This window comes from Oryx dammah, unplaced genomic scaffold (assembly GCF_014754425.2).
Source record: "Oryx dammah isolate SB20612 unplaced genomic scaffold, SCBI_Odam_1.1 HiC_scaffold_9, whole genome shotgun sequence".
In the NCBI taxonomy this organism is placed as follows: Eukaryota; Metazoa; Chordata; class Mammalia; order Artiodactyla; family Bovidae; genus Oryx; species Oryx dammah.
In genome coordinates, this window is record NW_024070193.1 from 48,027,760 (window position 1) to 48,052,668 (window position 24,909).

A 24,909-nucleotide genomic window follows, 5' to 3' on the forward strand; every position below is an offset into this window, starting at 1 on the left:
ATCCCTTAAACTGTCAAACTTTTCCTGGACTCTTTCCCATCTGGCCCACTGCTTAGAATTCAGAGGTAGAGAAAAGTCCAAGATATAGTCTTCACCTAAAAACACTTCTGTGACAGTCGAGCTGGGCTCTGGCTTCCCTTCAGTCCTAGGGCAGGTGTCTCAAACACCATCATCAGAAGACACTTCTCAAGTGATCCTGTAGCAACCGAAAGGACCCATAATGTAGGGAGCTGAGAGCAGGGCTTGCCATGGGGTTGGGGTTCAGGGTTGGAATGTAAAGATGAGATTTCAAGAAATGCAGCTCCACACATCAGACCCATCCTGGGAAGATTAAGAGCTTGGTGAGTCTCACACATCTATTATGTTTTTCTTCTGCTTTGTTTCCTTAAGGTGGTAGTTTATGCTCTCATAGGTGCCATACCTGCTATTCTGAATGTTTTGCTTGTCTGCCTCATTTTCTGGCTCATATTTTGTATCCTGGGAGTAAGTCTGTTTTCTGGAAGATTTGGAAGATGTGTTAATGCAACAGATGTAAAATCAGTTATAGATTATAACATTGTTGCAAACCGGAGTCAATGTGAAAGTGGAAACCTCTATTGGCACACCCCGCATGTCAACTTTGACAATGTGTTAATGGCTTACCTTGCGCTACTGCAAGTGGTAAGTGTTGTCAGTTTGTTTTTCACTCTGGGGAAAGAGCCCTTAAAAGAATCATAAACCATTTCTCAGCTAATAAAAATATAGTGACTCCATTGAAATAATGGAACCAAACCCCAATTTCCTCATGGGAGCTAATGCCCTCTGGAATTGTTCCCCACTGAGCATCGTCAACTTGACTGTCTACTGAGCTTCAACCTCCAAGACCCTGTAAGGGTTTGGACCTTGCACTCTGTCCTGTGGTGCCTTGTTCTCCTTAGCTCCAGCCAGAGAGACGTGGAGCCTCAGATGCCAAGCCACACCTGTAGTAACAGTTCCCTGTGGGAACAGTCCCATGTCAAACTGTGGTTGCAAGGTGTTGGACAGATAGCGCAAATAGATGTGGCATCAGGAAAGAACCTTAACCAGGTTCTTTGCATCAGCTGGTCCATAACTTCTCTAGGAATTTTTTTTTTTTACTTTATTTTACTTTACAATACTGTATCGGTTTTGCCATACTTTGACATGAATCCACCACGGGTGTACATGAGTTCCCAAACATGAACCCCTCTCCCACCTCCCACCCCACATCATCTCTCTGGGTCATCCCCGTGCACCAGCCCCAAGCATCCTGTATCTCTCGGAATTTTTAAGGCAGAAATTTCTCTTGTTTTTAAACTTTTTATCTTGTGAAAAATGAAGAAAAAATAATACAAAACACATGCCTATGAACTTTTTTCAGCTGTTCCTTTATGTAGGCATTCTGTCCAGGAAGGGTGGACCATCATCTTACATACATCTGCCCGCTGGAGTTGCTGGCTTTTGTATGTTGATGACAAGTCTATAATGGTGTTCATGTTTCCCTTCTTTCATTGCAGGCAACATTTAAGGGCTGGATGGATATTATGTACGCAGCTGTTGATTCCACAGAGGTGAGCTTGTGTTCTACCATGCTGTAGAGTGCTAGGATCAAATCAGGAGAATCATGACTACATGGCCAGCCCAGAACTTCCCTCATCATAGTTCCAGTGGCCAAGGTTCTCTGCCTTTTTTACATGAAGACAAACACTATGAAACAGGGATTAAAAGGGTTCTTATTCATCCTCCTGTGAGTAGTACATCCTAGCATGCTCACAGCTCTGATGTTCTCGGTCTGTTTCTCTTTCTGACAATTCCCTGGGTACAAGTGAGGTGAGCTTTTCTCTGTTCCTCTTTCTATCTGAACCTCCCTTTGCAAGATTATCAGCTTGCTGCATAATCTTATGTTAAATTATCAGTTAAATTAACTGAATATTAATTCTTTCTTTCCATTAGATTGTTTCCAGACTAATGCCTACCCTTAATTCAAACAAGTAGATACCTGAAGCCAAGTGGGACTAAGGTTAGGTACTCTTCAAGGCAAAAGAGAAAAATAATTGTTTCAAATATTTATGTCCAATACAGTGGTTTCTATGGTGGGTGTTCAATAACAAATATCATAAGTACTTTGAGCAGATGATAGAGCTATCAACACTCACCTCTATCTTTGAATATGATTAGAGGAAAAAAAGTGAGGTGCCCCTACCCCTATCCCCAAAATGAATAAAACCAGAGCCTTGTGAAGAACTTGGACAGAAGGGGTCTTGGATGCTTTTGGCCATACCTCGAGCTAGGCCAGCTTGGTTGTAGTCCGTTTTTGTCTATTCCAGAGCTTGATCATTCATTCATACACTCATTCAATGTGTGTGGAGAACCTCACGCCACAAGCTATGCCAGGCACTAGGGATTCAAGAGTGTCAGAACACAAGCACAGACTAAATACCATCGTGTAGCGGGCTCTGTGGGGACGGTGTAGATATTCAGCAAGGATTGGTAGTTAAGCTCCTTTGTGTGAAATGAACATGTCCCTTCTCTGGTGGCCATCTTCAGTTTGGCTCCCTCCAGTTATGTGCCTATATGGATATCCTCAAGACGTTTTCGAAGGACACGCGCCATCGTGCAACTCTCCTGTCTCACAGCCCTTCAGTGATTCTCCATCGCTTCAAAGAAAAATCCAAATACTCCACCACACCCCCTCCCCACTATGGTAGCACTCAAGCTGCACTGGGGAAAACTGAAAGAGGAGAAAGGGGCTCCCTGCAGGGCCATGGCTCACTGGAGGAGGCTGAGTGGTAAATGGTGCTGCTACCAAGCAGTTAGGATGGCTCATATTTTTCTCCAGTAACTGTTTTCTTCTTTAATTAAAACAATCCCTAACAGGAAGGACAACAGCCAAAGTTTGAGGCACGTTCTTGCATGTACCTTTACTTCGTAGTTTTCATCATCTTTGGCTCATTCTTCACTCTGAATCTCTTTACTGGTGTTATTATTGACAACTTCAACCAACAGCAGAAAAAGATAAGTATGGGGATTGTCCTGGTTTGGTATTTTTACCTCCTCATTTCTCCAAAGAGCTTGGATGGAGCATAAATCAGTTCTAGATTGTTGTGCAAAGTAGCCTTTATCATCTGCATGAGAATGAAGAGGGAGCCTCTCAGAAAAGAGTCTCGAGGCTATGGCTGAAAAGGGACTGCATCAGCTGGGTTTTATTAATCATTGTTTTTATTCTTCACTCTACCCTCTTAAACAAAGGACATTGTTGAACTCTAATAGAAAAACAAATATCAGGATTAGTATTTATGTCAAATTTTAGTAACCTTGCAAGTGTATCTTGTTATTCAGGATAAAAAGAGTACAATCCCTGACTTAGGATAGTTCAATTTACATGATTTTTCAACTTTTCGATGAGGCAGAAGTGATATGCATTGAGTAGAAACTTTACTATAGGTTTTGAACTGTGATCTTGTCCTGTGCTAGAGATATATAGTACAATACTTTCCTGTGACACTGTGTAGCAGCAGCCACAGCTCCCAATCATCCATACGCTCACTGCGGATAAATAGTAGATATATATTTACTACATTCTGTATCCATACAACCATTCTGTTTTTCACTTTCAATACAGTATTTGATAAACTAAATGAGATATTCAACACTTTATTTTCAAATAGGGTTTGTGTTCCATGATTTTGCCCAACTGTAATCTAATTTCTGAGCTTCCCTGATAGCTTGCAATGCAGGAGACTCCAATTTGATTCCTGGGTTGGAATCGAATAAAATCTCCTGGAGAAGGGATAGGCTATCCCCTCCAGTATTCTTGGGCTTCCCGTGTGACTCAGCTGGTAAAGAATCAACCTGCAATGCTAGAGACCTGGGTTCAATCCCTGGGTTGGGAAGATCTCCTGGAGAAGGGAAAGGCTACCCACCTCAGCGTTCTGGCCTGGAGAATTCCAAGGACTGTATAGTCCATGGGGTCACAAAGAGTCAGACGTGACTGAGCAACTTTCACACACATGTGGAAGCTAATTTCTAAGTGTTCTGAGCATGTTTAAGGTAGGCAAGGCTAACCTGTGATGTTAAGCAGGTTAAGTGTATTAAATGCATTTCAAGTTACGTGCAATATTTTCAACTTAACATGGGTTTATCAGGATGTATAACCATTGTAAGTGCAGGAAAAATCTACAAACTCTCCTCTTTCCATAAACTTGCATCCTGCCTCTCAATACCCAAGTCTCAGCAGATTTACTGAACTTACTTGGAAAGAAGATGGTGGGGAAGAGACAGGTTTTTTTTCCCTCGTGTGTTGTGACACACACATATTTATTTTTCTGATTCAATAATCCATAGGAGCATTGTAGTAAATGTGGAAAAAAGATGAAGAGAAAAAGACAATTTAAATCATCCATAAGGTGACCACCAAATGATAACTATTTTAGATTAAGCCTCATCATTTTGGTACCATCTTTTCCAGGAACGGAACTGAACTGAACTGCTGCTGCTGCTGCTAAGTCACTTTTAAATAATACTAAATGTTTCTTTTACTCTGTTGAGATTATATAATATTTTTAACTGTCTTCTCCATTAGTTATGAGTTCATGTCATGAGATCATCTTTATTATAAGAATTTTCATGGATGAATTACATCCTATATTATGGATAGATCATAATTTGTTAAAACCACTCCCCCACTCCCCCTTTTAAGGACATTAGGTCATTTCCAAATTTCTTGCTCTTCTAAAATAATCATGCAGATTCTTGAAATTCTCTCTGTATATCTCTGATTATTTCCTCAGGATAAGTTCCTAGAATTTAAGGCATTAAAGACAGATTGTGAAATTACCTTTCAGAAATGCTATGCTGGCTGGGTACCCTCCCTTTGTAAGACATGAAGTGCTTGTTTATTCTGTTCTCATCGTTCTGACTTTTGTAATTTTAAATTATTTTTTCTAGCTTGATGGGTAAAAGTGTTATCTCACAGTTTTACATTCATTCATTTGACCATTTCTGAAGTTAAACACTTTTTCACAGGTTGATGGCCATAACTATTTCTTCCTTGAGTTTTCTGTTTATATGCTCTTTGTCTCTTCTTAAAATTGATATTATCATTTTTTCTTATGGTTTTATATAGTATGTTCAATTTGACTTACCTCTTATATTTTTGTAATGACATTTTAAATTTATAGACATTTAGCATATGTATGAAGTCAAGCTTTCAATCTTGTCCTTTTGCCCTCTTTTCTTGAATTTATATACTGAAGGCATTTCTCAATCCTAAAATCAGGTGGCTAAATATTCACCTTTGGTTTTTTCCTTGTTGTTTTGTGACCTTCTTTATTTTTCTGTTGAGCTTTTTTAAATCCATCTAAAATGTGTCCTGGTACTGCTGAGCTTTCTTAGTGTCTGCCGGGAGAGTCATTCACAGTCCCAGGCAACTACATGGCTGCTGTTACTCAGGAGTGTACTATGTGGGGTCACCTCGGTAATATGCAGCTTGATTGCAACCAATACCTACAATCTGAATGTCAGGCCTTGCGATTTTAGATTTAAGCTTGTATTTGAAATCGCTGTTTTGATCAGTCCGTAGCATTTTTGTTCTATTTTGTTTTACTTTTTATAATAGAAAATTTCAAACACTCACAAGAATATGATAAAATGAACCTAAAATACCCAGCACCCAGCACACCATTTATTGATTTAAGAACATCCTTATACCTTCAGTGTCTTTCCCCGCTGGATCCTTCCACTGGATTTTTTTATAGAGCATCACATACATCACATTATTTCATCCACCAATTTTTCAGAACATATCTCTTTTTAAACATAACTACAATTTCGTGATCATATCTAAAAAGTTTAATATGAGTTCTTTAAATTCATCAAAAATCCAGTCAAATGTTCAAATTTCCTCTAGTCTCTTATATTCTCAAAATATTTATTCACTCTTTAACTGATTAGTTGATTGATTATATTAAAGTTTGCTTCTTTTCAAATTAGGATTCAAATCAGGTCCTTGCACTGGATGACTTCCTTGCTCTCTGGATTGACAGTATGTTCTAGGCATTGTTTGTACACTTTTTGCTCCAGATCTGGAATCAGCCATTTCTGTAGGGAGTTCTGGGAGGTAGTGTTCTAAGACCGCAATCTAGAATGCTCATTGTGATTATTTTGAGACTTTTTCAGTGGACAGAGCTACTTCAAATTTAGGACTACAAAGTTTTCATTTAACTAGTACATCTGTATCTCCTCTTTTCCACACCGAGAAAGCTGGTTCTTGTGGGTACAGAAGATGATAGCCTTTAAAATTTCCATAGCTGCTCGTTTTATTTATCTCACAACACCCAAAGGGCGGTCTCATAATAACAGTATGAATACTATCATGATGCATATGATTACAGAAGATAGTTAATATCCGCCAGGCATCGTGAAAAAACCTGGTTAACTTCTAGGGCTGGGTTGTTGGTTTATTTATTTATTTATTTTTACTGTGGCAAAATGGTCATAACATCAGATTTATCATCTTACCCATTTTTAATGTTACAGCTCAGTGGTGTTAAATACATTCATAATGTTGTGCAACCATCATCATCATCCATCTGTATAACTCTTCATCTTGTAAAACTGAAACTCTACACCCATTAAGCAATAACTCCCCGTACTTCCCACCAGCCCCTGGCAGCTCCCATTCCACTTTCTGTCTTCATGATTTTGACTATTCTAAGCATCTCATATAAGTGGAATCATGCAGTGCTTGTCTTTCTGTGAGTAGCTTACTTCATTTAGCATAATGTCCTTAAGGTTCATGCATGTTGTTGCATATTGCAGAATTTCCTTCTTGTTTAAGGCTATGGATATATCATGTTTTGCTCTTTCATCCATGTATTGATGGGCAGTTGGGTTTCTTCCATGTTTTAGTTATTGTGAATAAAGGTCCTATGAACACGGGTGTGCAAACATCTCTTTGAGACCCTGCTTCGATTCGTTTAGGTCTGTATAGATGTGGCATTGCTGTATCATGTGGTGATATGTACAGTATACAAAGTTTCTAATTTCTCTACATCCTCACGGACACTTGTTTGCTGTTTTATTGATAGTAGCCATTCTAATGGATGGGAGGTGGTATCTCATTTTGATTTTGATTTGCATTTCCCTAATGATTAGTGACACTGAACATTTTTTCATGTGCTTATTGGCCATTCATATATCTTCTTTAGAGAAATATCTATTCAAACCTTTTGCTCTTTTAAAAATCAGGTTGTTTGTCTTTTGTTTTTATATTTTCAGAGTCCTCTATATAATATTAACCTCTTGTCAGATATATGATTTTCAAATATTTCCCCACTCTGTGTGTTGCCTTTTTACTTCATTGAGAGTGTCTCTGATGCCCCAAAATTTAAAATTATGAAGTCCAATTGGTCTGTTTTTTCTTTTGCCTTTTGTGTCATATCCAAGAAATCATTACCAAATCTAATGCTTCTGTTCTGTGTTTTATTCTGAGAATTTTATTGTTCTAGATATTACATTTATGTCTTTGATCCATTTTGAGTTAATTTTTGTATATAGTGTTAGGTAATGATTCAGCTTCATTCTTTTGTATGTTGATATCCAGTTTTCCTGGTGCCATTTGTTGGAAAGACTGTTCTAGGACTATATTTTTCAGTCCATACTGTGGTGTAAATTTAAACCCCACACCCTCATCAAGTCAGGCTTGGATTCACAAATTATCAATGAAGAGTATAGACTAAGACAATGTCCTGGTTGTTTTCTCTCCCCAACAGATATGTTTGGTTTTCTTCTTCACTCTTTAATGGCAGCACTTGGAGAATTCCATTACCAACACACAGGGTTCTTAGACTAACCCCGCTGTCTTTTCCCCATGACCCACTTGTAGTTATTAAATCCTAAGATTCTCATTTTTGCAGAAATTAGCAAATGCCCTTAGGCAAGCCATGACTTCAGGACTAATTTACTTCTCTTTTTTCTCTCTCTTGATTTTCAGATGATGGAAATTTTCCTTACTTTTTGGGCAAGTTCAGCTATATCTTTTAAAAGTAATTCTGTTCTATTTTATCCAGCATTTCTAGATGTTTTACCACTTCTCCCACCCAATTTCATGAAAATCTTACTTCATTTTTCTGTTCTTTATTACTCAGTGGTGAAGACACTTAAAACTCTCTATTTTATTTTATTTTTTTGGTAAGGATGGCTCTAGACAGATGCTTTTGGAAATTTTATTAGTGATATATGCATTCGTATATTTAGGAGAATTTTAATTGTCACTTTTTAGGACTTTTCATTTAGATTTTTATTACTAATTTCTATGTTTGTTTCACTGTAGTTTGATTTACACAACTTGAAGTATGTTCAGTTTTTGTAAAGCTTCTGTGGATGTTTGCAAAGAATTTGTAGTCTTATTTATATTATAAAAAGAGAAATATAACTGATAAAAGTAGCATTTCTCCCTTACTCCTTAATTTAAACCCTGTTTCCTTTAGGCCCTTCCTTATAGTCTCATTCTGCTTCAAAATGGAATTTTAGGAATTGTTGATAGAAATGCAATATAACTTTAAAACTATTTCTGAAAATTCAGAATTCATTTCCAAAGATCTGTTAATGATAATTAGCTCTCATCTTCTTGACATACTTAGGTGGCCAAGACGTCTTTCTGACAGAAGAACAGAAGAAATACTATAATGCAATGAAAAAATTAGGATCCAAAAAACCTCAAAGGCCCATTCCAAGGCCTCAGGTGAGAGCACTTGATTGATTCTAAATACATGGATGCATTAAGTGGTGATGAGGAACTTAGATATCTGTAGTGCCATTCTCCTTTAATTTTTAAATTTATAGACTTGACCTAAGAACTCAATATGAACCGAGGTACACTGGTGTATGACTCAAGTTCTTAGGAAAATCTGACATTCAGATTCAATAATAAATGCCTGGGCAACAGCTTAAATTTACTTTTTCGTGAGCACCTGAGAGCTGCTCGGGCTTCCCAGGTGGCATTAGTGGTAAAGAACCTGCCTGGCAATGCAGGAAAGGTAAGAGATGCGGGTTTGATCCTGGGGTCGGGAAGATCCCCTGGAGGAGGGCATGGCAACTCACTCTGGTATTCCTGCCTGGAGAATCCCATGGCCAGAGGAGCCTGGCAGGCTACAGTCCCTAGGGTCGCAAAGAGTCAGACATTACTGAAGCAACTTAGCATGCATGCATGCACGGGAGCTGCTCAGTATATACTCATTACAGTGATGTGAATTTAGCAGCTTGTTTGAATGTAATCTTGGCAATTTAAAATGTATTTATAATATATTTTACCACCTTTCTCTGGTGTGAAATTGAGGTCATGCATACTTTACTTCCACTTCACAAGTATTTATGATGAACTTTCCATCTTAGGAGCGGACACACTTTTTCTGTAAAAGGCCAGACAGTAAATATTTTAAGCTTTGCTGGCCATGTGGTTTCTGCTGTTACTACTCAACTTTGATGTTGTAACACAAAAGCAATCATTATAGATAGAGAACAAATGTTCTTGGCTGTGCTCCAGTATGACTTGATTTATAAACACCAAAATTTGGATTTCATGTAATTTTCATGTGTCAAAATTTTATTCTTTTTGAGTTTTTTCCCCCAAAACTCATTCTGAGTAAAACCTATTCTGAGCTCATGGGCTATACTAAAATAGGTGATGGGCCAGATTTGGCCTATGGGCCATAGTTTGCTGAATCCTGCCTTACGAGGTACTTACAGGACTACTCTGTGCTTACAGTCCATTGAGGACCTGGAATTTGAGAACATTAGATCATAAAGTCATACAACAGGCACCGTTGGTAGTTCTGAGAAGTGAGTTTGGAGGCTTTCAAGACAAGGAGGGTCAGGGGCACCAAAAAGTCTGAGAAAGCAATATGGAAGAGGGGCTTGATATCTGATGCATGTAGAGGACTTGGAGATTTTCATTCAAACATGAGGTCCCAAATTATCAAAGTGAAAGTGAAAGTTGCTTAGTCATGTCCAACTCTTTGTGATCCCATGGACTGTATGGAATTCTCCAGGCCAGAATACTGCAGTGGGTAACCTTTCTCTTCTCCAGGGGATCTTCCCAACCCAGGGATTGAACCCAGGTCTCCCACACTGCAGGCAGATTCTTTACCAGCTGAGCCACAAGGGAAGCCCAAGAATACTGGAATGGGTAGCCTATCCCTTCTCCAGCCGGGCCTTCCTGACCTAGGAATTGAACTGGGGTCTCCTGCATTGCAGGTGGATTCTTTCCCAATTGAGCTATGATGGAAGCCCTAAATTATCAAAGGTATGTTTAATTTCCTGCTATTCCCAGCAATCACAATAGAGCCAGGCATTAAGTATGTTTTCAATGATTTGTTGAATAAAGAAGTATGTTTTAGGGCACAAAATCCATCCGCCTAGGTTTAAACATTTGTGTTGCACTAAAAATGTCTATAAATGTCAGGACAACTGTTTAGAACTTATACAATGAAAACTTTTTACCAAAAGTTTAATGATAAAATTATATTTGTAGAGTTTTCATCTGACAACAGTATGTGGAACTTCAATTTATCTAAGTCAAATCTAGCTTTTAAGTACCATACTCATTTTCAAGTACTAATTTCACTTTGAAATGACTTGACAAAGACAGAAATGGTAAGGACCTAACAGAAGCAGAATAGATTAAGAAAAGTGGGAAGAATACATAGAAGAACTATACAAAAAAGGTCTTAATGACCCAGATAACCATGATGGTGTGGTCACTCACCTAGAGCCAGACTTCATAGAATGTGAGGTCATGCGGGCCTTACAAAGCATTACTACAAACAAAGCTAGTGGAGGTGATAGAATTTCAGCTGAGCTATTTCAGATCCTAAAAGATGATGCTGTTGAAGTGTTGCACTCAATATGCTAGCAAATTTGGAAAACTCATCCATGGCCACAGGACTGGAAAAGTCAGTTTTCATCCCAATCCCAAAGAATGGAAATCCCAAAGAATGTTCCAGTTGTGCTTATTTCACATGCTAGCAAGGTTATGCTCAGAATCCTTCAAGCTAGGCTTTAGCAGTTTGTGAACCAAGAACTTCCAGATGTTCAAGCTGGATTTAGAAAAGGCAGAGGAACCAGGGATCAAATTGCCAACATTCGCTGGACCAGGGAGAAAGCAAAGGAATTCCAGAAAAATATCTACTTCTGCTTCACTGACTATGCCAAAGCCTTTGACAGAGATGGGAGTACCAGACACCTTACCTGTCTCCTGAGAAACCAGGTCAAGAAAGAAGCAACAGTTAGAACTGGACATGGAATGACTGACTGGTTCCAAGTGGGAAAGAAGTATGACAAGGCTGTATATGGTCACCCTGCTTATTTAACTTTGATGTGGAGGCTACAGTCCATGGGCCCACAGAGTTGGACATGACTGAGCAACTAAGCACAGCACAGAGTGAAACTGAAAGTTGCTCAGGTGTGTCCAACTCTTCATGACCCCATGGACTATACAGTCCATGGAATTCTCCAGGCCAGAATACTGGAGTGGGTAGCCTTTCCCTTCTCCAGGGGATCTTCCCAACCCAGGAATCGAACACTGGTCTCCTGCATTACAGGTGGATTCTTCACCAGCTGAGCCACAAGGGAAGCCCAGGAATACTGGAGGTGGTAGCCTATCCCTTCTCCAGCAGATCTTCCCATCCCAGGAATTGAACCAGGATATCCTGCATTCTCGGCAGATTCTTTACCAACTAAGCTATTAGGGAAGCCCACAGCACAGAGTACATCATGCAAAATGTCAGGCTGGATGAATCACAAACTGGAATCAGGATTGCTGGGAGAAATATCAACAACCTCAGGTATGCAGATGATACCACTCTAATGGCAGAAAGTGAAGAGGAACTAAAGAGCCTCTTGATGAGGGTACAAGAGGAGAGTGAAAAAGTTGACTTGAAACTCAACACTGAAAAAATCATGACATCCAGCCCCATCATTTCTTGGAAAATAGAAGGGGAATAAGTGGAAGCAGTGACAGATTTTATTTTCTTGGGTTTTCAAATCATCATGGACAGAGACTGTAGCCATGAAATTAAAAGACGCTTGCTCCTTGGAAGGAAAGCTATGACAAACCTAGACAGGGTATTAAAAAGCAGAGACATCACTTGGCCAACAGGGTCTCTATAGTCAAAACTATGGTTTTTCCAGGAGTCATACACGGATGTGAGAGCTGGACCATAAAGAAGACTGAGCGCCGAAGAATTGATACTTTCAAAGTGTGTTGCTAGAGAAGACTCTTGAGAGTCCCTTTGACTGCAAGGAGATCAAACCAGTCAGTCCTAAGGGAAATCAACCCTGATACTCATTGGAAGGACTGATGATGAAATTGAAACTCCAAAACTTTGACCACCTGATGCAAAGAGCTGACTCATTGGAAATAAACCTGATCCTGGGAAATATTGAAAGCAAAAGGAGAAAGGGATGGCAGAGAACAAGATGGTTGGATGGCATCAGTGAGTCAATGGAGATGAATTTGAGCAAATTCCAGGAGATAGTGAAGGACGGAAAGAGCTTGGCATGCTACAGTTCATGGGGTCACAAAGAGTCAGACATGAGTTAGTGACTGAACAACAGCAAACACTTTGCAGTTCTTATTTAAACTTGAGCCAACAAGAAAGGCAAAGAGAATTTTTATTTATAAGTGCCTGATATGCAGCCATTGATTCAGTACCAGTTGGTCCCAGATTTGGAGTTAACTAAAAGACTCATGGGACACACATTACTAGTTTGTTTCGTGAAAGATGTGAAGCTGGCAGTGCCGCACACAGCTGAACAGAAGTTGCAGTGACACATATTGAGCTTGTAGGCCTCTCCACTGCCCTGGGCTTCCCAGGTGGCTCGGTGGCAAGAGGACCCACCTGAAAATGCAGGCAGAGACACAGGAGACACAGTTTCTATCCCTGGATTGGACAGATCCCCTGGAGGAGGACATGACAACCCGTTGCAGTATTCTTGCCTGGCGGGGAAAAGTCCATGGACAGAGGAGCCTGGCAGGCTGCAGTCCATGGGGCTGCAAAGAGTTGGGCGTGACTGAGCACACAACACGCATGCTGCCCTGGACGTGTCAGAAGGCAAGAGGTGGACCTGAAGTGGGCATGGACTGCGCTCCCACAGGGGTGCTGCCGCCTCCATTCCGGACTGTCTGTTACAGCTTGTTTGTTGCATGTCTCATCGGGGAGTAGGTGTGACCCCAGAGACATTCCTGCGTGGCTCTCCAATCATGGCTTCACAGTGAGTGATTCTGACAACCAAGTGCAACTCAGTTAATGCCAAGCATTTATCTTAAACTCTGTATTCCAGAGAGCAGTGCTGCATGAGGTAAACACAAAACCCTACCCCCTGGTGTCTGAATTTGAGCTTAGACTTTGAATCAGCTGTTAGCCCTTAACTGGGCTTCCAAGGTGGTGCAAATGGTAAAAAAACTCACCTGCCAATGAAGGAGACACAAGAGACATGAGTCCAGTCCCTGGGTCAAGAAGATACCCTGGAGAAGGAAATGGTACTCCACTCCAGTATTCTTGCCTGTGAAAGCCTATGGCCAGAGGAGGCTGGTAGGCCCCAGTCCACAGGATCACAAAGAGTCAGACACGACTTTGCATGTTATAGTCTAGACACGCTAGCCTTAACTCCTCATAGATTTTTTTTTAACTTCTAAAATCTACATATTATCTTTTGACCTTTGGAGTAGCAACTACACAGAGAGGGAAGTACAGCTGTTTTAACCCGAGAAGTGATGGATATTCTTTCCAGCAGTAAGACCAAGGGATCTGGAATCATTTCTACCTAAAGCATTCCCACAAGGTAGCTTCATTACAGGCTTTAAAAATTATCCTGAGGCATAAAAGTCACTGTAAAATGACATAGAATGTATGTATAATACATTAAAATACATAGAATGTATCTTAAAATAACATAGAGGTTTTTTGATCCTCTACCACATTTGGTAGCTTATATTTTTAATCTTCTCCATTTTCTCAATATTAGAGTTGAACTGTAAGGCCAGTGCTTACCATGCCCTTACATTTATTCTCAGCCTTTATTCTGCTTTCTTGGAGAGCATCCTTAAAAGGATCTTTTCTCCAGGTCCTTTCTGACTTCCGTGCTGCATTCTCACACAGGAAATGCATTTGACTTTCAAGTTTCTTCTCCAGACTCCTTGATAAAAGTTTTCGAGCTCCTGGAGCAAAGTTTGAAAGACATCAACTTACATGTAATACCCTTCTACTGCTATTCCAACCCTTTTTCTTCTCATTGCCCTTGCTCCCATAGTGACAGCATTCATTCTCTTGATGTTAGTTCATATCAGTACTGAGGCCATAGAACTCCACATTTGCTTTCCAGCTCTCTGCCTGAGCTCCAGACCCATACCTCTACCTACCCATGTCCCTTGGATGTCCCACTGGGCACCTTAAATTCCAGTGTGCCCAGGACACATCCATCATCTCTCCCCCAAACTTCTCATCACTGTTCTCCAGTTGATTGAATGCACCACCAAGCAGAAATTATAACCTCAGCCTTAACTTTCCTATAACCTACTCCATGAGAACACTCTTGGACTCCTGCTTCTACTTCCATATTAGTTCTTAAACCTAAAAACTCATGTCTTTCTGTACTGTTACCACCACAAAACATCATCTTTTGCCCGGATTACCCTAACAGATGCCTGGGACTATAAAGATGAATTTGTAGGGGTCTGTGCATTTTCTAAATAGAACACTATGTGCATACTTTGATTAGATGATATATAATATGAAATAATCTAATATATACATATGGTATCTATATATATTACACATAAACAACCGATGTATAGTCAAGAATGCCATACAATATCAGTGTCTGAGTTTGTGCTAAAGAACAGTTTCCACTTAAGCAAACAACAAAGTCGTGCCTTATAGAAATTAGATTAAAGGAAATAGTGGAATAGTTGAGTCATTGCACTGCACATGGTGGACAAGGCATGCAAACTTGAGTTAGAACCTGCACTAGAGCAACCAGCACACCTTTCCCTGGGAGCAGGTCAGCCACGTACGAAACAATATGCAAGGTCAGTACTCATGTGAAATAATCAGCTCTTCTGTTTCCAATTTTAGTAATCACTGGATCAGAATCCCATTTATCTAGCCTTATCGTCAAGTGAACAAGAATTAGGAAATTGGCTTCCAAGAATTGCTTGAATACAGAGTTTTGGTTAAGTACAAGGTCTGATTATTCTAAACTAACAAATGGAGGCTTGGAGATGTTAATTCTGTCTTGTCCAACAAAAGTATGTGAGCAAGTATCCTCTGCATTAATATTATTAAAGTAAAAATACAGACCTAGGTGAAATATACAGACCAAAGTTCATTTTTTAATGATTAAACCCAACATGAGCTGTTTTATTTCAACAAAAACAAATCATCCACCACATCCAAGTTATGTTGTTACTAAAAATTTACGTATTTATTTAGTTTCAAAATGGAATTAAAGCTGTATGCCTACATTTTAAAACCAGTTTCTAATTCAATTTAATGAAATTAAATGAAAAATATCTATTAGAAGAATTTCTTGCCCTATAAAAGTGTGCATTTTCCAAGAAACTACTTTAATAGTAAGAGAGGACAAATGCTATTGTATGTGCCTTTTAAGGTATGTGATTTCATTCCTACCACTCCAAATGATTTATGATTCCTTTTTCTTCTTCCTCAGAACAAATGCCAAGGCTTTGTCTTTGACCTCGTCACACACCAGGTCTTTGACATCATTATCATCATCCTCATCCTCCTCAACATGCTGAGCATGATGGCTGAATCACACGACCAGTCGGCCACCATGAAACATTTACTTGAGTGTCTCAACCTGGCCTTTGTGGTCATCTTTGCAATCGAGTGTCTCATCAAAATCTTTGCTTTGAGGCAATACTACTTCACCAATGGCTGGAATTTATTTGATTGTGTGATCGTGGTCCTTTCTATTGTTAGTAAGTAAAACTGGCAACCAGAGGGGCTTTAGTATGAGAGCAAGAAGTAAACTTGTAAATCTTATCATTTGGAATTTTGTCCAGAGTAGCCACAGAGCAGAAAATTAAATTTAATGTGGTTTTTTGGGAAAAAAATAGATGAATGAATGCCACTTTCTTTGGGGAGTTGCTAGAAAATACAGAATAATTTCCATTCCCTTGACTATCTACACAATTGAAATAGAGTTAAGTAATTATGTGGATCATTTATTCAACGGGGATAGATGAAATTAAGATGACTTAGAAGTTTTTGTGGGGCTACTTGCTTTATCCAGGGAATTGAGTCAAAGTTCCATTTTCTTCTACAACTATAAGGCCTAAAGAACATTTCTTGTTTTAAGGATTTGGCATTTAGTTTCCATGTTTTTCCCTAGTTCAAAATCCTTTTGGATGTCAGATCACAATTACTGTGCCCCAGTGACATTGCTGGGCCTTCCCGAACCTCTTCTTTATAGAGGGCCTCCATGGCTCAGCCTGGATGGGGCTTGCAAGAGTGTGTCATAAGGACAAATAGTGCTTTTTTTTTTATTCTGTATCTCGTGTTAACTTAAATTATAGTGGAAACTACATAGTGTGTCAACTGCTTGGGTTTCACTCACCAACTAGCTTCACTCTATAATCACTATAATTTTCTTAACTGCAGACAGAAATTAACCTTAAGGTTTATAGAAAAAGAATAGGGAGAAAAAGAGGATTATTGCCATACACCTCTTCATGAAACATATACACACACATGCACATACATTAACTTCGAAGGTAAATTCTTCATGACTAAGCTATAAGATTTTACTCTGGGTTTTTGAAGTCTGCTTTAATTAAACTGATAATTTAACCATAATTGCGTAAAACTGCCTACAGATTCTTCTCATTGTTCAAAGAGCATGAAGGCAGTGAAAACGGATTTCACAAGTGGAAGCTTCTGTTTTATCTCAGAAAGGATGCAATAAACAAATATGCTGGATCAAAATATTTTGGTTCTTAACATGATGGCAACAAAGCAGATGTTTCAGGGACCAAGAAAATGGTACAGTTCATAGTCTGTTCTACTTTTTAGCCATGGAAACTTATGTAGATAAGGTTTAGTAATAGATCTTTCAACATGCTTATGGTTAAATAGACTGTTAATCTTTATTAGTCAGTTTTAAACACAAGTCCTGGTGAAATTGACAGCAGCAATAAAGTTAGAAAATGATGATGAGTCTGGGGCAACCATCTGAGCACTTAAAGAGCTCTTCCTCCAACATGCAGAGAGCAGCTCATTCATTCCATTATTTGCTGAACATTTTCCAGGCAGTGCCAGGCATTGTAGAGCTCACAGTAACTGAAGGAGGTCACCATTATCCCTACCATAGAGCCTATCGGAGAAGGCAATAGCAACCCACTCCAGTACTCTTGCCTGGCAAATCCCATGGACGGAGGAGCCTGGTAGGTTGCAGTCCATGGGGTCGCTAGGAGTCGGACAGGACTGAAGTGACTTAGAAGCATCAGCAGCAGCATATAGTGACTTCACTTTCACTTTTCACTTTCATGCACTGGAGAAGGAAATGGCAACCCACTCCAGTGTTCTTGCCTGGAGAATCCCAGGGACAGGGGAGCCTAGTGGGCTGCCTTCTCTGGGGTCGCACAGAGTCAGACGTGCCTGAAGTGACTTAGCAGCAGCAGCATACAGCCTATAGCCTACCATAGAGACTGAAGACTCTAGGATTGGGCCACCTCAGGTCAAACTACAGGCACAGCCCCTCCCATCAGCAGAAAGTTGGATTAAAGATTAACTGAGCAAGGTACAGCCCTCCAGAGCAAGGCCCAGTTTTCTCTGTAGCCAGTCCCTCCTATCAGGAAGCTTGCACAAACTCTTACCCTCATCCCTCTGAGGGCAGACAGAATGAAAACCACAATCACAGAAAACTAACCAAAACGATCACATGGATCATAGCCTTGTATAACTCAATGAAACTATGAGCCATGCTGTGTAGGGCCACCCAAGATGAATGAGTCATGGTGTGTTCTAACAAAATGTGGTCCACTGGAGAAGGGAATGGCAAATTACTTCAGCATTCTTGCCTAGAGAACCCCACAAACAGTATGAAAAGGCAAAAAGATATGACACTGAGAGATTAAATACCCACCCCATCCCCAGGCCAGCAGGTGTCCAATATGCTACTGGAGAGGAGTGGAGAAATAGCTCCAGAAAGAATGAAGAGGCTTAGTCAGAGCAGAAATGATGCCCAATTATGGATGTGTCTGGTGGTGAAAGTAAAGTCTGGTGCTGTAAAGAACAATGTTGCATAGGAACCTGGAACGTTAGGTCCATGAATCAAGGTAAATTGGAAGTGGTCAAACAGGAGATGGCAAGAGTCAACATTGACATTTTAGGAATAAATGAACTAAAATGGACCAGAGTGGGTGATTTTAATTCAGATGACCATTATATCTGCTACTGTGGGCAAGAATCCCTTAGACGAAATGGGGTAGCCCTCAAAGTCAACAAAAGTGTCTGAAATGCACTACACTACTTGGGTGCAATCTCAAAAATGACAGAATAATCTCTGTTTGTTCCCAAGGCAAACTGTTCAACATGACAGTAATCCAAGTCTGTGCCCTAACCGCTATGCTGAAGAGTATAAAGTTGAATGCTTCTATGAAGATCTACAAGACCTTCTAGAAAGTGAAAGTGAAGTCACTCAGTCATGTCCGACTCTTTGCGACCCCATGGACTTTAGCCCACCAGGCTCCTCCATCCATGGGATTCTCCAGGCAAGAGCACTGGAGTGGGTTGCCATTTCCTTCTCCAAGACCTTCTTTAGACCTTCTAGAACTAACACCAAAAAATATGTCCTTTTCATCATAGGGGACTGGAATGCAAAAGTAGGAAGTCAAGAGATACCTGGAGTGACAGGCAAGTTTGACGTCAGAGTACAAAATGAAGCAGGGAAAAGACTAACAGAGTTTTTCCAAGAGAATGCTCTGGTCATAGCAAACACCCTTTTCCAACAACACAAGAGATGACTGTACACACGGACATCACCAGATGGTCAATACTGAAATTAGGTTGATTATATTCTTTGTAGCTGAAGATGGAGAAGCCCTGTATCATCAGCAAAAACAAGACAGGGAGCTAACGGTGGCTCAGATCATGAGCTCCTTATTGTAAAATTCAGGCTTAAATTGAAGTAAGTAGGGAAAACTACTAGACCATTCAGGTATGACCTAAATCAAATCCCTATGATTAAACAGTGAAAGTGACAAACAGATTCAAGGGATTAGATCTGACAGAGTGCCTGAAGAACTATGGACAGAGGTTTGTAACACTGCACAGGAGGCAGTGATCAAGACCATCCCCAAGAAAAAGACATGAAAAAGGCAAAACAGTTGTCTGGGGAGGCCTTACAAATAGTTGAGAAGAGAAGCGAAAGACAAAGGAGAAATGGAAAGATATATCCATCTGAATTCAGAGTTCCAAAGAATAGCAAGGAGAGATAAGAAAGACTTCCTAAGTGATCAATGCAAAGAAATAGAGGAAAACAACAGAATGGGAAAGACTAGAGATCTCTTTAAGAAAATTAGACATACCAAGGGAACATTTCATGCAAAGATAGGCACAATAAAGGAAAGAAATGGTATGGACCTAATAGAAGCAGAAGATATTAAGAAGAGGTGGCAAGAATACACAGAAGAACTATACAAAAAAAATCTTCGTGGCACAGATAACCACGATGGTGTGATCATCATCTAGCATCAGACATCCTGGAGTCCGAAATCAAATAGGCCTTAGGAAGCATTACTACAAAGAAAGCTAATAGGGGTGATGGAATTCTGTCTGAGCTATTTAAAATCCTAAAAGATGATGCTATGAAGCTGCTGCACTCAATGTGTCAGCAAATTTGGAAAACTCAACTGTGGCCCCAGGACTGGAAAAGGTCAGTTTTCATTCCAATCCAATCCCAAAGAAGGGCAATGTCAAAGAACGGTCAAACTACCATACAATTACACTCATTTTACATGTTAGCAAGGTTATGCTTAAAATCTTTTAAGCTAGGCTCCAGCAGTACATGAACTGAGAACTTCTAGGTGTAGTACAAACTGGGTTTAAAAACATCAGAGGAATCAGATATCAAATTACCAACATCTATTGAATCATAGAAAAAGCAGGTGAATTCTGGAAAAATATCTACTTCTGCTTCAATGACTACAGTAAAACCTTTGACTCTGAGGATCACAACAAATTGTGGACAACTCTACAAGAGATAGGAGTACCAGACCACCTCACCTGCCTCCTGGGAAACCTGTATGCAGGTCAAGAAGCAACAGTTAGAACCGGACATGGAACAACTGACTGCTTCAAAAGGAATGCGTCAAGGCTGTACATTGTCACCCTGCTTATTTAACCTATATGCAGAGTACATCATGTGAAATGCTGGGCTGTGAAGCACAGCTGGAATCAAAATTGCCGGGAGAAATATCTATAACTTTAGATATGCAAATGATACCACCCTAATGGCAGAAAGTGAATAGAAACTAAAGAGCCCCTTGGAGGTGAAAGAAGAGAGTGAAAAAGTTGACTTAAGAATTCAGCATTCAAAGAATGAAGATCATGGCATCCAGTCCCATAACTTCATGCCGAATGGATGGGGGGAAAATGAAAACAATGACAGACTTTATTTTCTTGGGCTCACAAATCACTGCAGATAGTGACTGCTACCATGAAATTAAAAGAGGCTTGCTCCTTGGAAGAAAAACTATGACAAAACTAGACAGCATATTAAAAAGCAGAGACATCACTTTGCTGACAAAGGTCCTTATAGCCAAAACTATGGTTTTTCCAGTAGTCATGTATGCATATGAGAGTTGGACCATAAAGAAGGCCGAGTGCTGAAGAGCTGATGCTTTTGAACTATGGTTCTGGAGAAGACTCTAGAGAGTCTCTTGGACAGCCAGGAGATCAAACCAGTCAATCCTAATGGAAATCAACCCTGAACATTCATTGGAAGGACTGATGCTGAAGCTCCAATCCTTTGGCCACCTGATTCAAAGAGCTGACTCTGGAAAAGACCCTCATGCTGGGAAAGATTGAAGGCAGGAAGAGAAGCGGGTGACACAGGATGAGATGGTTGGATGACATCACCAACTCAATGGATATGAATTTGAGCAAACTCTGGGAGATGGTAAAGGACAGGGAGGCCTGGCATGCTGCAGTCTATGGAGTCACAAAGAATTGGACACAACTGAGTGACTGAACAACGACAAAACTAAGACCTACCACATTAAGAAATCAGAAAAAGACAGAGAAATTAATTGCACCCCAAATCACTTGCTGCACGAAAGAACTGAGCTCACAGGAAAGACAAGTTACTGTGAGCTTGATTACTCAAAGAAATATTCACAGAGGAAGCGGACCTTAAAGGAGGGACCTCCTCCAGTTGTTGCTGAAATGGTAAAAATTCCACATCTCAAAAAATTTGGCTGTCCATCATACCTAATGACCTTAGAGGATCCTCAGAGGAAGAAAAAGGCCCTGTGTATATAAGGCAAGCATGTCCAAGCCATTCTGTAATATTTGGGTCAAAATGTGTGTTGTTTTAAATCCTTGTATCACTTGCTTGCAGAGCAAGCAATGAGAAAACAGGATGATGTTTTAGGCCAAATATTCAGCAGTCTGCAGAAACTTCTGCTTCAGATGCCACTTCTGGGATATTTACAATAACAGAGAAACTGTCTCCAATTTATTCCCATAGCTTTTTGAGTTTGGACTTCCAGAAGTCCTTGGAATGAGCGTATTGACAAAGATGAGAAATCTCTGGCGGTTTTAGCCCAAAGACAAGCATTGCAACACTGCCTTCTTTCTCTAGCTCTGTCCTTGCCTACAGCAGGCTGTGTTCAAATTTCTCTACAGTGAGAACCTGTTTGTTTAAGAAACCTTGGGGTTAGGGGTGTTCAACTTCCACTGATAGCTCACACTCAAGCCAACCTTCAGTAGCAGAAATTTCTCTTTGCATTCTAATCTAAATGACTCCATCAATAGTTTATGTTTCATTCTATGTATATAATAAATATGGAAAACTGTTATATTTGCTACCCCATGAGTGATTTTAAATGACCAACATAGATGATAATTTATTTCAAGTCCATTAGGTAACTTACAAAATAGTAATAAACTGCATTTTATTTCTTTTCTTTGAAGGGTCTTTTAGATGTCCTGTCCCATCTAAATTCCTATCTAAATTGTACGAACCTTGAAGATTGCTCTCCAGTTTAAGGCACATATATATTGTTTCCCTGATATGGGTAAAAAACTTCTTAATTTTGTACATAAGCTGAAAAGTAATGGTAAAAAGTTGGTCTCATTCAGACTGAAAGCAGGAGAGACAGGCTATGTCTAAAATCAATCTGTCTGCTGGAAATTCATTGACCCTCCTCCTTGTCTTCAGGTACCGTGGTTTCTGCCTTGGAAACCCAGGCCGAGATTCCTTTCCCTCCAACACTGTTCAGAGTGGTTCGCTTGGTTCGGATTGGCCGAATCCTGAGACTTGTTCGAGCAGCACGAAGAATCAGAACTCTGCTTTTCGCTCTGATGATGTCCCTGCCCTCTCTATTTAATATTGGTCTTCTCCTCTTTCTGGTTATGTTTATTTATGCCATCTTTGGTATGAACTCTTTTCGCAAAGTGAAGGAAGATTCTGGAATTGATGACATCTTCAACTTCCAAACTTTCATAAGCAGCATGCTCTGCCTCTTCCAGATAACCACGACGGCAGGCTGGGATGCCCTCCTCAGCCCCATGTTAAAATCAAATAATTCCTGTGACCCCAAGACAGAGAGCTGTCACCTCTCTACCATAGCCATAATCTACTTCGTCACTTATATCATCATCTCCTCTCTCATTGTGGTCAACATGTATATTGCTGTGATTTTAGAAAACTTCAATGTAGCCACTGAAGAAAGTGAGGACCCTTTGGGTGAAGATGACTTTGAAATGTTCTACGAAGTCTGGGAAAAGTTTGACCCAGAAGCAACACAGTTTATCAAATATTCTGCCCTTTCTGACTTTGCTGATGCCCTTCCTGAGCCTCTGCGTGTGGCAAAGCCAAATAAATACCAATTTTTAGTCATGGACTTGCCGATGGTGAGTGGAGATCGTCTCCATTGCTTGGATATTCTCTTCGCTTTCACCACGAGGGTACTGGGTGAGTCCAGTGGCCTGGATAGCATGAAAGCAGCGATAGAGGAGAAGTTCATGGAGGCCAACCCTTTCAAGAAGTTATATGAACCCATAGTCACCACCACCAAAAGGAAGGAAGAGGAAAGGTGTGCTGCTGTTATTCAAAAGGCCTTTCGAAAGTACATGATGAAGACCAAGTGTACCTTGAAAGACAGGCCTCATTCAACCCTCCAGACACTTTCCAATGGAGACTTACCCAGCTCTGGGGTGGCTGAGGGCAAGGTCCATTATGACTGAGCCCCACACCTCCACCCATACCTCACAGCCGCCAAGCCTTGCCTCCGGCCTCTTGAGCTCCAAGCCATCCACAGCTCTGTGTACAAACAAGTACTCAAAACTAGAACTCTTCGAACTAGCCATTACATTTTTTTTTTTTTTCTGGCTGAAAGAAAATATTTTAAAGCTGACATCAAAGGATTCTTATCAAGATAAGGGTGCCTGACTATTACTACCAGTACAGTTTTAACAAAGAAAGACATTGGAAAGGTCTATAGAAGACATACTAATGTGAGGATTGAAGCACAGTTCAAATTGTCAAAAGAATAAGAAACAAAAAAACACATTGAAGTTTTAAATTATGTTTCCCATGTGTTCCTGAGTACTGTGTCCAATACCTTTGTTGGATGTTTTCCCCAGAAAAAGTATGTGGCTTATTACATATAGCTCTTTTGCATGCTAAGTGAGAATTCAAAACCTGCCAATAAATACTTATTGCAGATTTTTTTTAGCCAATGTTGAATATTTTGAGTTTATTTCAAACCTAAAAGCATGATCATGATTTGTGTCAGTTACTACACTATCTTTCACTAGCTGCAATATCTGTTATATATATGTGGGGAAAAAATAAATAAATGAAGCTTTCAGTTTGCATTTCATTTGGATAATACACTAAAAATCCTTTTGTTTGGTGCTTGTGTGAGTAGTGGTTTAAATGTGGTACCTAAGTTGGAATTAAAGGCGATAGCCAGTGGTGTGCTGATAAGTGCATAATAACTGCTCTTCAGGAAAAAAGAAACAAGCCATGATTTGTAGTGTTTACTGATTTCTGTGGTGAATACTCCCTTCATGACCAATTTCAAGCTACCAACATGATGTTTTTGAATGTAGAGTTGGGAAAGATGTCCACAGTCAGTTCTCGTGAGCTGCCTAGAGCTGGCTGAGCACACCATTGACTGGAACCAGTAAGACAGTCTCACTTCCGGTGAAATATCTGCAGTGGGCACCTTGGATGGAGAGTGCACCCCACTTAGCACAGCACCTGGACCCCAGGGCGGAGGAGCCACAAGACATAATGGTTAGCCAGAGACCCCGTCATTCGAGGAGCCCTACATTCAGTTCTGGCTGAATATATGCATGAAACACAGCCCCGAGAACAACCAAGCCAATCAGAAGGGCCTGGCCCCAGGAGTACCCCAGGACCTCCCTAAAAACTAGAGATGCCCAGAAGCCGAGCAAGACATTAGCTGGACTGGGGGCAAAGAACTACAATGTAGTAAGCTAGGCTCAGAGGAAAATTCCGCCGAAATAGCCCTGGAATCATGTATCTCTGACAGGCTGGAGGAGGTGATGTGCCTGTCAGCAGCCTGGAGTCTGAGCCCTGAGCCTCTGCCCTGCCCCTCACTGTCCAGTGGAGGCAAGGCCAGTGCTGGATGCTGTG

The 24,909-nt window shown here is 40.3% G+C and overlaps 1 protein-coding gene across 1 annotated transcript in view; it reads left to right on the forward strand.

Annotated features, from left to right (window-relative positions):
• Positions 1–24,113, forward strand: part of SCN11A (sodium voltage-gated channel alpha subunit 11) — an 80,650-nt gene extending 56,537 nt beyond the window's left edge. Inside the window, exons 21-26 of the mRNA XM_040246207.1 lie at positions 391–660; positions 1,515–1,568; positions 2,875–3,016; positions 8,640–8,740; positions 15,727–15,997; positions 22,462–24,113. Coding sequence (XP_040102141.1) covers positions 391–660; positions 1,515–1,568; positions 2,875–3,016; positions 8,640–8,740; positions 15,727–15,997; positions 22,462–23,489 — 1,866 coding nt within the window. The 3' untranslated portion in view covers positions 23,490–24,113. The remainder of the gene's footprint in view (positions 1–390; positions 661–1,514; positions 1,569–2,874; positions 3,017–8,639; positions 8,741–15,726; positions 15,998–22,461) is intronic.
• The last annotated feature ends 796 nt before the right edge of the window (positions 24,114–24,909 follow it).